General features: G+C 43.3%; 1 protein-coding gene across 2 annotated transcripts; it reads right to left on the bottom strand.

Moving 5' to 3' along the window:
- Positions 1-281: 281 nt before the first annotated feature.
- Positions 282-11,908, bottom strand: LOC135107023 (D-beta-hydroxybutyrate dehydrogenase, mitochondrial-like). 2 transcript variants are annotated; one of them, XM_064016587.1, is made up of 9 exons: positions 11,773-11,908; positions 9,386-9,553; positions 8,864-8,947; positions 6,197-6,359; positions 5,687-5,842; positions 5,360-5,465; positions 3,611-3,672; positions 2,715-2,860; positions 282-785 (listed from the first exon to the last, which is right to left on the bottom strand). In XM_064016587.1, exons 1-9 carry the CDS (start codon positions 11,815-11,817, stop codon positions 594-596), a joined length of 1,122 nt encoding a protein of 373 aa, XP_063872657.1. In that variant the 5' UTR covers positions 11,818-11,908; the 3' UTR covers positions 282-593. The 2 variants fall into 2 exon arrangements, with proteins under 2 accessions (XP_063872657.1, XP_063872656.1); XM_064016586.1 differs by lacking the exon at positions 11,773-11,908 and adding an exon at positions 11,277-11,489.
- Between the last annotated feature and the right edge of the window lie 299 nt (positions 11,909-12,207).

Below are 12,207 nucleotides of genomic sequence, written 5' to 3'. Positions count from 1 at the left end.
TTTGTGTGTTGTACGCATGTGTATTGATTAAGTCGTATGTGTCTTTAAAAAAACATCTCTCCCTAGTTTTCCCTCATAGAAAGTTACAGTGCAACAGTTAAGTCAACATGGACACATATGATGAATATTTTACCTTTACCGAATACGAGTCTTAGAAAAGAAAGCACGTCTTTGACACACTCACAGGTTGCACTGCTCTAACTCATCTCGTCGAGGATTCTCAACAACAATAATAATAATAACAACAACAACAACAATGCCAACAACAAAAAGCACTCAAATACATAACAAAATGAACTTTATTATGTTACTGGATGGATGAAAGGAACAACCGTAACAGTTGGTTTGATGAGATCAGTCATTCATGATGGAAACTTAAGTCAGTCAGTCGCTCTGTCAGCTTAAGTATTCCGCCTCTCTCTCTCTCAGGATGGCAGCATTACTTAGGTTCTTCGCCACACGTAGAGTACAAACAAGGTACTACAGTGTTCTTGGTGGGACTGTTGCTCAGGAGTCAACATTGCCATCGCATAATCATAAGCTGTTGATGTCTTGAATTCGTGCAACACACATTTTGGCAGAGATGTACAAGCTTACAAGTCCTCCTTCTTCAGCAGCAGGAAGGCGAGGATTTGCAGCAGGCCGTCGTAGCACCACTCCGGCAGGTGAGTGCTGACCAGGGCGACGAACAGGGTGAGGGGCGTCATGGGGCAGTAGCGGGCCTGGGGGTGCTGCTGCGTGAGGGCCTCGGTGAAGGCGTTGATCACTGGGTTGATGTCCCTCTCCTAAAGAGTACAAGAACATTATCAGTCCAGAGATAGTATCCGTTAAGTGAGTTATCGTGAGCTTCCTCTTCTATTCTAGTAGTAGTAGTAGTAGTAGTAGTGTTAGTAGTAGTAGTAGTAGTAGCAAGAGTAGTAGTAGTAGTAGTAGTAGTAGTAGTAGTAGTAGTAGTTTGATTTGTACACATTAGTCCACTTATCTATCTACTTTCCCGTGTGCGCGGCGCAGCAATGGGGCCATATGGCGCCATGCTTTTATCTGACGTGGGAAGAAAAAGCTCCCAGCAAGACTTTCCATCACTGATAGAAAGTCAACGAATAACCTGCACCAACACACAAAAAAGAAGAAGAAAAAAGAAAAGAAGAAGAAGGAAAAAAAAAAACTATCATGTGAGATCAAATGATTGTATAAAACGACCCTTCATCACGCACACTTCACTCTCATCACCACGAGGCGCATCGCAGCTCCCTCACAATTTCACCACTAATGGACCTCTTTCTGGCAAATTGGATGGCGCTGCGGTATCCAAGAAATGACCACAATGTTTTGCCAGTCCCGTTTTCTGCACAGCTGGTTTTATTCGCTGATCCATTTTTCCTATAAATTATGTGGTAAGTAGACAAGCTCCCATAATACTAAGAAAAAATTGCTCTCTTCGCTTGTCTTATCGCTTTTACTGACTGGCAACATCTGGAAAACTTCTCAGGTTGTGAGTTCCATGTGCATTTCGGTTACGCTGTAAGAGAAGGCAAGTTTTCACAGTAATATTTTCACTGACAAGCAATTGTTTCCTGTGGCAATGAACGCGTTTAACTCCATTGCTCCACTAAACTTGTTCTCAGCAGACTTTCCCCTCCTTCCGTGGGCTCGCTGCTTAGTCTCCCTACGTGCTCTCACCTTTATTCTGTCCACTTATACTAGTGCAAAAATTAACATTATACATCCAGTGTTTTCATCTTCTTCATTAGTATACTCTACAACCTTCCATTATTTTGTTTTTTTTTCCACCTTCCTACAACTCTGAGTATTTCAAGAAAGAACAATGAAGACACTTAAAGACTAAACTGGCTTGTCCGATTGGTGTCCTTTTCTACTCAACATTTTGGGAAAGGACAGATGAGTGAAACTATACCACTAAAAGAAATAAGTGTATAAAAATTTCTTGGTGCTTATGGGAATATTTTGTCTAGCAATAAGATGTTAAAATTTCTCTCATCCTTCCTCTGATGTGCTTTCAAGTTTAGTTTAGAATGTGTGTAAATGTCATGTCAGTCTTATTCCTGGAAACACTGCATCATTGCTTAAGGGGCTCTGTATCGTGATAAACGTGTAAAAATGCGACTGTTCATAACTATTATTGTGTTCCTAAGGATTACTGATAAGGCAAGACACAACAGGATGAATTTAAGGAAACTAGTTACCAATGATCGAGAAGAAGAATGAAAGGAAAAGACTCGTGCAAAGAAAACTGGTGCCACAATCGGAAGAAAAAAGAAAAAAAAGAAAGCAAAAACTAGACATCCGTGTAGAGCAATGAAAGCAAACAAGAAGCAAAGCGAAAAAAAAAAAAACATTGAAAAAATATCGTTGCTTTCTAAAATATAAATCACCACGTATATTTACACCTCTGAAAATTATCTCCACGCAGATTTACATGCTGAACGTACTGCAGATAGACAGACACACAAGATACAGAGCAAGACCAGAACACTTGCTGAACTGGAATGGAAAAGAGAAAGGACAAGTGTGGATAAAAATCAGGCGGAGAAAACTGAGAGGAGCATGTGTGTGTGTGTGTGTGTGTGTGTGTGTGACTGTTACACATGATGAAGGGAAAGTCCAGAAGTGAATGCGAAATAAGTAAATCTCCTCCCATTATACACACACACACACACACACACACACACGTCTTCACTCACTCATTCACTCACCCCCTTTCTGCGGAAGTTCTTCATGAATCCCTTCACTTTTCTGCAGAAGTCCTCGCCGTAGTCTGCCTTCAGCTCATCACTCAGGTTGTTCCACATGGTCACCACCTCGCGGTCCACCACGTCGTCCATAGCGAAGAGAGAGGTTCCTGCAGTCGTATGAAAGTAAGGACATAAGAACATAAGGGAAACTTCAAGAAGGCAGTGGGTCTGCACGTGGTAGTTCATGTGTCAAGCACACACACTTACACCTATATTTCATCTCTATCCTTTGATTTAACCAGTCTTCTTTTAAAGTTCTATATTGACTCGGCGCCAAAAAGCCAGTATGTCAGTACGTGGTAGTTCATGTGTAAAGCATTCGTTCCTTAAAAACTACATTTCGCTGTTCCTTTTATAAGTAAAACTTAAAGACTCTTTTCAAAGGCCACAGAGATTATTAGTTGGATCTCAAGATATTTTCCTCCCCTTAATACTGCAGAATCTTTGTTAGAATATCACTGGAATCGTGAAAATAACCTTGGAAACCACAAAAATATCGACTAGAGCCTGAAAAATGAGTTGAGACAAGGCATCAAAACGCTTCAGAAAAAGAAACTTAAATTCGTGTTTTGAAGCCATAATATTTCACGAAACATTAGCTTTTTTTTAATTGCTAGATATTTTTTCCTCTATAACCACATGTAACGTTTTAGACACTTATTGTTGTATAACAGCCACTCAAACAGTCTTGTAGCTTAGAAAAGACACACTCAGCTTCATATTCTCTCTTATCCTTGTGTGTCAACGTAAACAAATCCTAAGAGTGCGCTGAATGTTAACAAAAGATGACCAAAGCAGTGAAAGAATTACTTTAAGGTAGTGCTGAAAATTGGCAAGGTAGGAAGGGCGGACATTACCATTGGCGTAGTTTCCTGGTTCTATGAGGCACACTTTCACACCGAAGGGCTCCATTTCTAGCCTGGCAATGGAGAGAGATTGACATTAGAAAGTAACCGATGACTGCAGCGGTGGTGTTGTAGGTGTTTTTTCCTTATGAGACGTAGAAACAGCATGTTGGGAGAAATTCTGAGAAGATAATTGGGGGAAGAAAGTCACTGTCGGGGTAAATTGTAACAAAACAATTAAAGGAGATAAAGTTTGTGTGTTGGATTAAATTCTAAGAAGATAATCAGAGGAAGAAAATGAATGTGGTGCGATAAATTTTGGTAAGATAATTCGAGGGAAAAAAAAGGGAACATTTCAGGATGAAATCTAGTATAATCGGCAAAAAACGACCAAGTTCAGGTAAATTCTGACAAGATAACTAGATGAAAAGAAAAAAAAAATATGTTGGGATAAGTTCTTGGTAGATTTAAATGAACTATAACAAACAATTTGAGCTATGACAAAACTAAATCTTTATTAACATTTCCAATCTCCACACTTGACATTTTCATAAGTTTTGGGAGCAGAAAGCCCAATGTCATAGTTTGTTTCTCAGTATTACTCCTTATGTAATACCTTTGTTTTGTCACCTACCGAGTGCTACGATAGTCTGAAGTAAACCAGTTGAGTCACGGCTGCGGACACACTCACACACGTAAACCGGTCCTCTTTCTCCCACATACGCATACGCACCGTGATCTTTAAACCTGCCGTTACTTATAAAATTACACGAGCAAAATCTTGAACCGACACACTAATGAATTAAAGCAACGTCTGATTAAATGTAACAAATAAGCAAGTCTAACACCATCGTCACTCAGTCAGCTCTCAGGATCAACAAGTCTCGTGCGTTACTCAGTGCACCGTGTGATCTTGCAGTCATTCCTGGGAAACAAGATTCGAATAGCAACTGTTTTTAATGTTGGAGCGGCACTGGGGAAGAGCAACAAGAAGAGTAAAAAATAAAAACTATAATAATAAAGGACCACTAAGGTTCCCGTCACAAAAAAAAAAAAGTTTGGCTCATGAATATAGATTAGTTCCCCTTTCCATTCACCCACGACACTCATATACCCCAAGAACTTTGATTATTATGAAATCTCCCTATATAAGAACCTCGAGTACATGTATGGTCATTACCGATTAAGTTTAACTGCGTTCCTTTTAACAACTTATAACAATTGCCTTCACAATATATGCATCCGTTTAATAGACTCGAATAGGATAAGTCAAACACCGAACAAATACTAGATGGACATTCAGAGTGAGGGAATGGCAATCTTGAAATAGTAAGAGAATCAGAGTGTACATAGAGCGAGATGGAAAGATGAAATAAGAAGTTTTTTCCTTTTCAGAGTGAGGAAGATTGACAGGAGTGGAGAGGGTTGGGAGTGGTTCTGCTTTGTGATGGAATTATAGAGAGTGCTGAAAAAAAATGTTGATGATGATGATGATGATGAGCAGACACAGACTCTGAAACACTTTGCTCTTTTAACACAACAATTTTCAAATATCGCAGGGATGATTATTGTTCTCAAGAGTGTTTCTCTTATCAATAATGTAGAAATCTAGTTAATATGTCACTAGAACTGTTAAAACACCCTTACAAACCAGTGTAACTTCAACCAGAGCCTCTTTGAATGAAGTGAATGCGGAGCAGAAATGTTTCAAAATATGATAGGTAGGCCTGGACCACTACCACCACTACCATCACCACCTACCTTAGGGCATCGTTGAATCCCTCCACGGCGTACTTGGAAGTGCTGTAGGCCGCCATGAAGCCAGTGCTCAGCCGCCCCGCCACGCTGGCCACGCTCACCACTCGCCCTGCACACAAGACAAGGGTTTGCATCATTGATTACACTCGTAAACACACTGATTCGGTAATTTTCACTGATTTCTGCAGTTTTTCTTAGTCAGTACTTATTCTTCACTATTTGTTGCACCATTCATGACACACACACACACACACACACACACACACACACACACACACACACACACACACACACACACACACACACACACACACACACACACACACGTACCTTTGCCTCGCCTGATGAGAGGAAGGAACGCCTTGGTCGCTGAGATGAGCCCAAACACATTCACCTCAGGATCCCTTTTGAAGTTCTTGAGGGAGAGCCACTCGACGGGGCCCAGCGTGCAGAGACCCGCGTTGTTCACCAGCCCCCACAGCCCCTCTGTCCGCCGCCGCCGCAGTCACACCAGGATAACGTTATGATGAGTTTTCATTGGCACAAGTCTGTTTTTTTTTTTTTTTTTTTTTTTAATGGTATTCGAGCCCCAGTGCAATTTTCTGATAAGTTTTTACAGACAAACTTTTTTTTTTTTTTATGATATTCAAGCCCCAATGAGTTTTTACAGGCACACTCGTTTTTTTTTTTTTTCTTTTTCTTTTTTTTATGATATTCAAGCGCCAGTGCAGTTCCTTGCTGAGTTTTTACAGGCACTTGTCTTCTTTTTATATCATACAAGCCTCAAAGCACTTTCTATTCCCACATGACAAAAACTAAAGCAACAGAGCACAACCTCACCTTCACCAGGCAGCTGCTTCTTCACTTCCTGCGCTGCCTTCACCAGTTGTTCCTGATTGGTGACGTCCATCTGCAGCACTACCAGGCGATTGGACCCATGGCGCTTCAGGCTCGCGGCGCCCTCCCCGTTGGCGTCCAGGCATCCCGCAAACACCCTGAAGCCCTGAGGAGACATGAAAGAATACAAATAAAGGCACGTATTCAGAAACGCTTCGCTCTCTCACCAGTACTATTTTCAAAGGCCACAGAAATTATTAGCCGGGTTATCAAGAGTGTTTCTCCTGTTAATTATATAGAACTCTTGTTAATCGGTGACTAGAACCATAGAAACATCCTTAAACACCCGTGCAACTTTAACTAGAGCCTTTGAAAGTAGTGGAGGTGCGGCCAGAAGTGTTTCAGGATATGGACCTAAAATTATGCTGACTGGCTTCCGTATTGCTGTCTTGTCTTGGGATGTGACTCTTTTCTTTACCATATTTTCTGTTATTTCCTTCCCTTGCACCCCTCTCCCAGTTCCCTGTTTTTCTTATGTGCCCATTTATGTGCTTTCCTCTCAATAAACTGTTAAACTGACTCTTACATTCCCACCAAAGCCTTTACTTGTAAGATACCACAACATCCATAATATACAGATAACCCGATGTCTTACTAACAGACAGAGTTTTCAATAGGAATACAACATCAATTTACAGAACATTTCAAAACAAGACGGAAATACGTAGATAAATAACCCTATACCTTACTCATATATAAGGGTTCTGATAGGAATACGTACAACATTAATTTTGCTGAACATTTCAAAATAAGACAGGAACCTGCAAGGAGAAATCACTCTCAGGAGCTTCTAAAAATAAAGGCTGCACTTTTCTACCCGACGCGGTTCTTCAGGGAATGTGATCTTTACTAATATGGAGCTTCATGTCCAACAGCCTTCGGGGATTCAATGGATTCTTCAATGTTTCTGGGCCATTCAGCAGAATTTATTGGAGGTACTCGGGTTTTTAACGGTGCTTTCGTGATTCTATTGAAAGATCAACAAGGATTCTGCACCATTATTGGAAAAAAAAAATCTATGAGAACTTAACTATCAGACCTCTTCTTACATAAAAAAAAAGAAAAACTAATTATTTGCTACCTTTGAAAAGATTCCTAGCATAATCCTGAAACATTTAAGAATACAAACCAAAACTCAAAGCAAATGAATCACAACGCAAGATGGAATAACAGAGAAACAGAAACCCGCAAACAATCCTAACAATCTGACATGACGAAGCGAAAGAGAGAGAAAGAAAGAGAGAGAAAGAGACAGAGAGGGAGAATAAAAAAAAAAAAAAAACAGCCAGGGAAGCACAGACAAGGCAAAAGTAAACACACAGTTAGCAAAGAGAGTCCCCATTTCCCTTCCTCCTTCCGTCTCTCTCCCTCGGAAAGAAAGCGTTCTCTGCATGTTGTCAGTCCGAGGTGCTGGGATGCTGCGGACGTGGGTGGCGTGAGGCGAGTGTTAGATACCCGCTGGATCCTTCTCTCCATTTTCCCCTTTCAAACAATGGGGCTCAGAATGGTGATGACTCTCCTCCTCCTCCTCCTCCTCCTCCTGCAGTAGCAATGTAAACAACTTTCCCCACAGCGGTACCCGACGTGGAGAAAGCGACTAGTGTGCCAGAGAGAGAGAGAGAGAGAGAGAGAGAGAGAGAGAGGGGGGGGGGGAGGTCGGGGGAATGGGGGAGAGGGCGGGGAGAAATATCCGAGAAAAACGTAGAGAAAAAAAAAATAATGAAATAGAAAAGGATAAAGGCAGTGGGTTAAAAAAAAAAAAAAGAAAGAAAGAAAAAAAGAAGACATAGAGGAAGGGAGAACTAGAGAGAGACAGAGAGAGAGAGAAAAAAAAACCGTAAACTTTATATAATGTTACCAAAGTCCATTGAGCCGTTTATTTCCCTCTCAGGTCCGATTGCTGTAGAATATGATCTTGTTCCCGCATCACCGCAAACCGGCCCTCCCCTCTCCCTCTCTCCTCGACATACCCCTCCTCCCCTCCCCCACACGCTCATACGAGAAAAAAACATTAGAAAAACTGAGTTCCAAAGGAAGACGAACAAAGCATGAGAAACTTGTCTTGAGCGAGGAGGAGGAGGAGGAGGAGGAGGAGGAGGAAGAGGAGGAGGAGAGAGAGGTAAGGTAAGGAAGGGGGAGGAGGAGGAGTGTGACTATGATTAAGAAGGAAAAGGAACAGAAAGGAGGACATGGGGGTGGAGAAAAAAAAAATAAAGGGATGATGGTGATGATGATGCAGAAGAGGAGGAGGAGAAGGAGTAAGAGGAGAAAGTAACTATGATTAAGTGAGAAAAAATAAAAAGAGATAAAGAGAAGGAGGAACATGACGTGTAGCAGGAGGAGAATAAGGAAGAGAATGATGATGATAATAAGGAGGAAGAGGAAGAGGATGAGAGATAGGATGTGGATGAGGAGCAGTAGAGGAATGAGAACAATGAAGAAGAAGAGGAAGAGGAGTAAGGGAATATATATAATGAAAACAATGCAAAGGGGAATGAGTGAGTACAAGGAAGAAGAGGAGGGGGAGAAAGAGGAGGAGGAGGAGGAGGAGGAGGAGGAGGAGGAGGAGGAGAGATGACCCAGGAGTGAACGCTGGCGAGTTTCACTAACCAGTTTGTGGAGGTGTAGGGCGAGGGCGTGACCGAAGCCAGAGTCGCAGCCTGTTACCACCACAGACTTGCCTTGCGGAGATACCTGGGGGAACACCAACACCTGAGTGCCTGCCTGCCCTCCCGCCCGCCCGCCCGCCCACATCCTCTGGCCGGGCACACATCACCTGGATCACACACACACACACACACACACACACACACACACACACACACAAAGCATATATTCTCCTTCTCTCTCTCTCTCTCTCTCTCTCTCTCTCTCTCTCTCTCTCTCTCTCTCTCTCAAGTACATATGTAAAGTAAATGTATTGAATTGTGATTTTTATAACAAGCATCACCATTATTATTGTCATTATTATCACTTATGAGAGAGAGAGAGAGAGAGAGAGAGAGAGAGAGAGAGAGAGAGAGAGAGAGAGAGAGAGAGAGAGAGAGAGAGAGAGAGAGAGAGACGGGTAGAGGAAGCAGAAAACGTAGAGTCACTGTAGATGATTATATCCCGCAGCGGAGAGTCACGCACCGTCAGGCTGGCCCGGTACAGGTAGGCGGCCGCGGTGAGCAACCAGGCGACGGGGAAGACGAGGCGGCAGGAGGCGAGACCGAAGGCGTCGAGGAAGGTGGCGAGGAGGGCGCTTACTCCCCCCCAGAAGGCCACCCGTGTCCCTTTGTCCATAGTCCACAACATTTTCTGCAGCAGCAACACCAACACTCAAACACATACACACTACAATACTTGTGCTAACTACTGGGATCATATTCAATACTTGTGTTAAATACTGGGATCATATTCAATACTTGTGTTAAATACCGGGATCATATTCTGAAACACTTCTGCGCCGCACCCTGACTACTTTCAAAAGGCTCTAGTTGAAGTGATGCGGTTTTTAAGGCAATTTTTACGGTTGTGCTGATAGATTAGCAAGATTTCTACATTATTAACAGGAGAAACCCTCTTGAGAAACCGGCTGATCATCTCTGTGGCCTTTGAAAATAGTTGTGATGAGAAAGCAAAGCGATTTTTAATACGGGCCGTACAAATATACAAACATGCACACTTGGTCTGTGGCGGAAAAAAAAAAAAAATCTAAATTAGGAATAACTACTTCTTTTCTCCGTCTGCGGTCAATGTTTCCATTAATTGGTATCTTCGTGCGCTTGAGTGGTTATGTCAAGGTCATTTTATTGCGCAAGAAATCATTGTCCTCGCTCCTCCTGACAGTTGCCTTCCCGCTCTATTGCCGCGCCACGCACACCACGCCAGGTTAATTGCACTGTCGTATTGGTGGTCTGTGAGATGAAAGTTTATTTTGGTTGTATAGTGCAAATACGACATAAGTTCTAGAGTGTACCATCATTATAATTCTGTGCTGTTGCCTCGCCTGCGAAGCACTTGACACCTCCCAACACTCGCACCTATCCCGGCAGTGAGTCAGGCGCACACCAACACCAACCCCTGTTACTTTGTGGTGCATGCAAGGCAGCACGTCGCTCTCGATGATTTCTCTCAACTTAAGAGAGACAAAACACACCAGGTCTTGCCAAGCCTTACACAACATCTCACTAGGAAATGCACGGTCACAAGATGATACTTCCCGTAACGGGCGAGCAGCGACAAGCACGGCGCTCGGCTCCGCGCAGCACGGGACCGCAGGTCACGGGGGTTGCCGTGTGTTGGTGGGGCACTGAAATGATGCCGCGGGGCACTTGGTTAGCAGTTCCGGGAGAAAAAGCGGCCCCTAAACCTCCATGGTGGCAGGTTCCCGCATGAGAGAAAGCTTTCGAGAGTCAGACAGAGCGTCGTCAGGCTCAGGCCGCGGACCACCAACACAACGAACACGAGCAACTCCCTCTTGTGTGTCAAGTATTATCACCATGACTAAACCCACTCGCCTCCCAGCATCGCACACAGCGTAGGCGTGATTTGCGGCCTTGTAACAATTCAAGCTTAGAATTTTTTTGAACATTTTTGTTTGCAGTACGATAATGTTGTCACAAAATCTACGATAGGTATCAGCGAATATAATGAGAAGAAATTGTCATAACAACAATGACTTAATTAGCAGCAATAGCACCAGTAACAATGATGATGACGATAACATCTTCCTCTTCTGCCTCCTCTTTCTTTCCCTTATCTTCCTCTTCCTCTTCTTCATGTTCGTCTTACTTTTATAGTCATTATTACTATTATTGTTATTATTATTATTATCACTGTTAATATTATCATCATTATTATCAATGTCACTGTTTTTATTACAGAGAGAAATTATAACAGCAGCAACAATGAGCTGGACGCCAAGATGACAGACGCGGCGGGAATCAACACTCGCCCTGTTTATCGTCACTCGTGCGTTGCCGCCCCCATCAGATAGCAAGAATCACCATGCAACCTTGAAACGTTAATTTAACCTTACAATTCTACCCTGGTAGCGTGATGGAGGCGACACTGATAAGCGAGATCTGCTGGCGAGCGTATCAAGGCTAGAGAAAGAGGCAGTGAAAGTCGGGAGCAAGGAAGAGAAAGTTCTTAACAAGGTGGAAAAGTTGGTTAAGATTTCACATTCTGCTGTTATGTAGTGTAGCAGTTTCTTGATGGTGAAAAGTACACGCATTTCATCGGCATCATAAAACACGTGATATTCGGTACAAACAATATACTCGTCTACGATACACTTGCCCCACGTTTTTCTCCACCGCTTCTGCCTTCAGCGTACACGCACACGCACACGCACACGCAAACACAACTGGTGACAAGACGCGACTGACAACACTGATAACACAACGTCAAAAGCACACATTTCCATAGCCACGCAAGATCTGACATTCGCCTCACCCGCGCACCCACTACTACCATCATCACCACCAACACCACCACCTCCACCACCACAGCTGGGCCGGGCAGCGTGTTACCTCTCTGGCCGCCTCCGGTCGAGTGCGGCGGCAGGTTTTCTCCATCGTACCTCGTCCCCAGTTCACCCCCCGCTCCCTTCACCTTCCCTCAGCAACTCTCCGTTTTTGTTAGGCGGCCTCGTTTGGCAAGGGAGCTGTATCAGTAGTACACCACGTGCCTTCTAATCCTGCTTATCTCGAACAAGGATGTAGAAACGACCCAGTCCGCAGTGTAAGAAAATACAGAATCTAAAGTCATCGTGAAACATCAGGTACTCGAGTCTTTGTGGCGTTGGTGGATCCTCCCTCCGTCCGGTTTGCCAAATTGTTGCTCATTCGTGCTTCAATTTTACCTCTGATCCTGCCAGCAAGAGGGCGTTACTACCCACTGTGGGCCTCAGCAGCAGTCATGATCCCTACACAACCCACGCCTGAGTCACTGAAACGCAACAGGTA

This window comes from Scylla paramamosain, chromosome 14, assembly GCF_035594125.1.
Source record: "Scylla paramamosain isolate STU-SP2022 chromosome 14, ASM3559412v1, whole genome shotgun sequence".
Lineage (NCBI taxonomy): Eukaryota > Metazoa > Arthropoda > Malacostraca > Decapoda > Portunidae > Scylla > Scylla paramamosain.
The sequence above is the reverse complement of the archived record's forward strand: the minus strand, read 5'-3'. Positions and strand labels throughout refer to the sequence as shown.

Bases quoted from the DNA above. Each gene is read 5' to 3' on its own strand.
- LOC135107023 (XM_064016586.1), bottom strand. From the start codon at position 11,474: ATGCGTGTACTTTTCACCATCAAGAAACTGCTACACTACATAACAGCA. The intron at 5,843-6,196 runs GTGAGGTTGTGC...GGCGGCGGACAG, and splicing joins GAAGCAGCTGCCTGGTGAAG to AGGGGCTGTGGGGGCTGGTG. The intron at 5,466-5,686 runs GTACGTGTGTGT...TCTTGTGTGCAG, and splicing joins TCTCATCAGGCGAGGCAAAG to GGCGAGTGGTGAGCGTGGCC.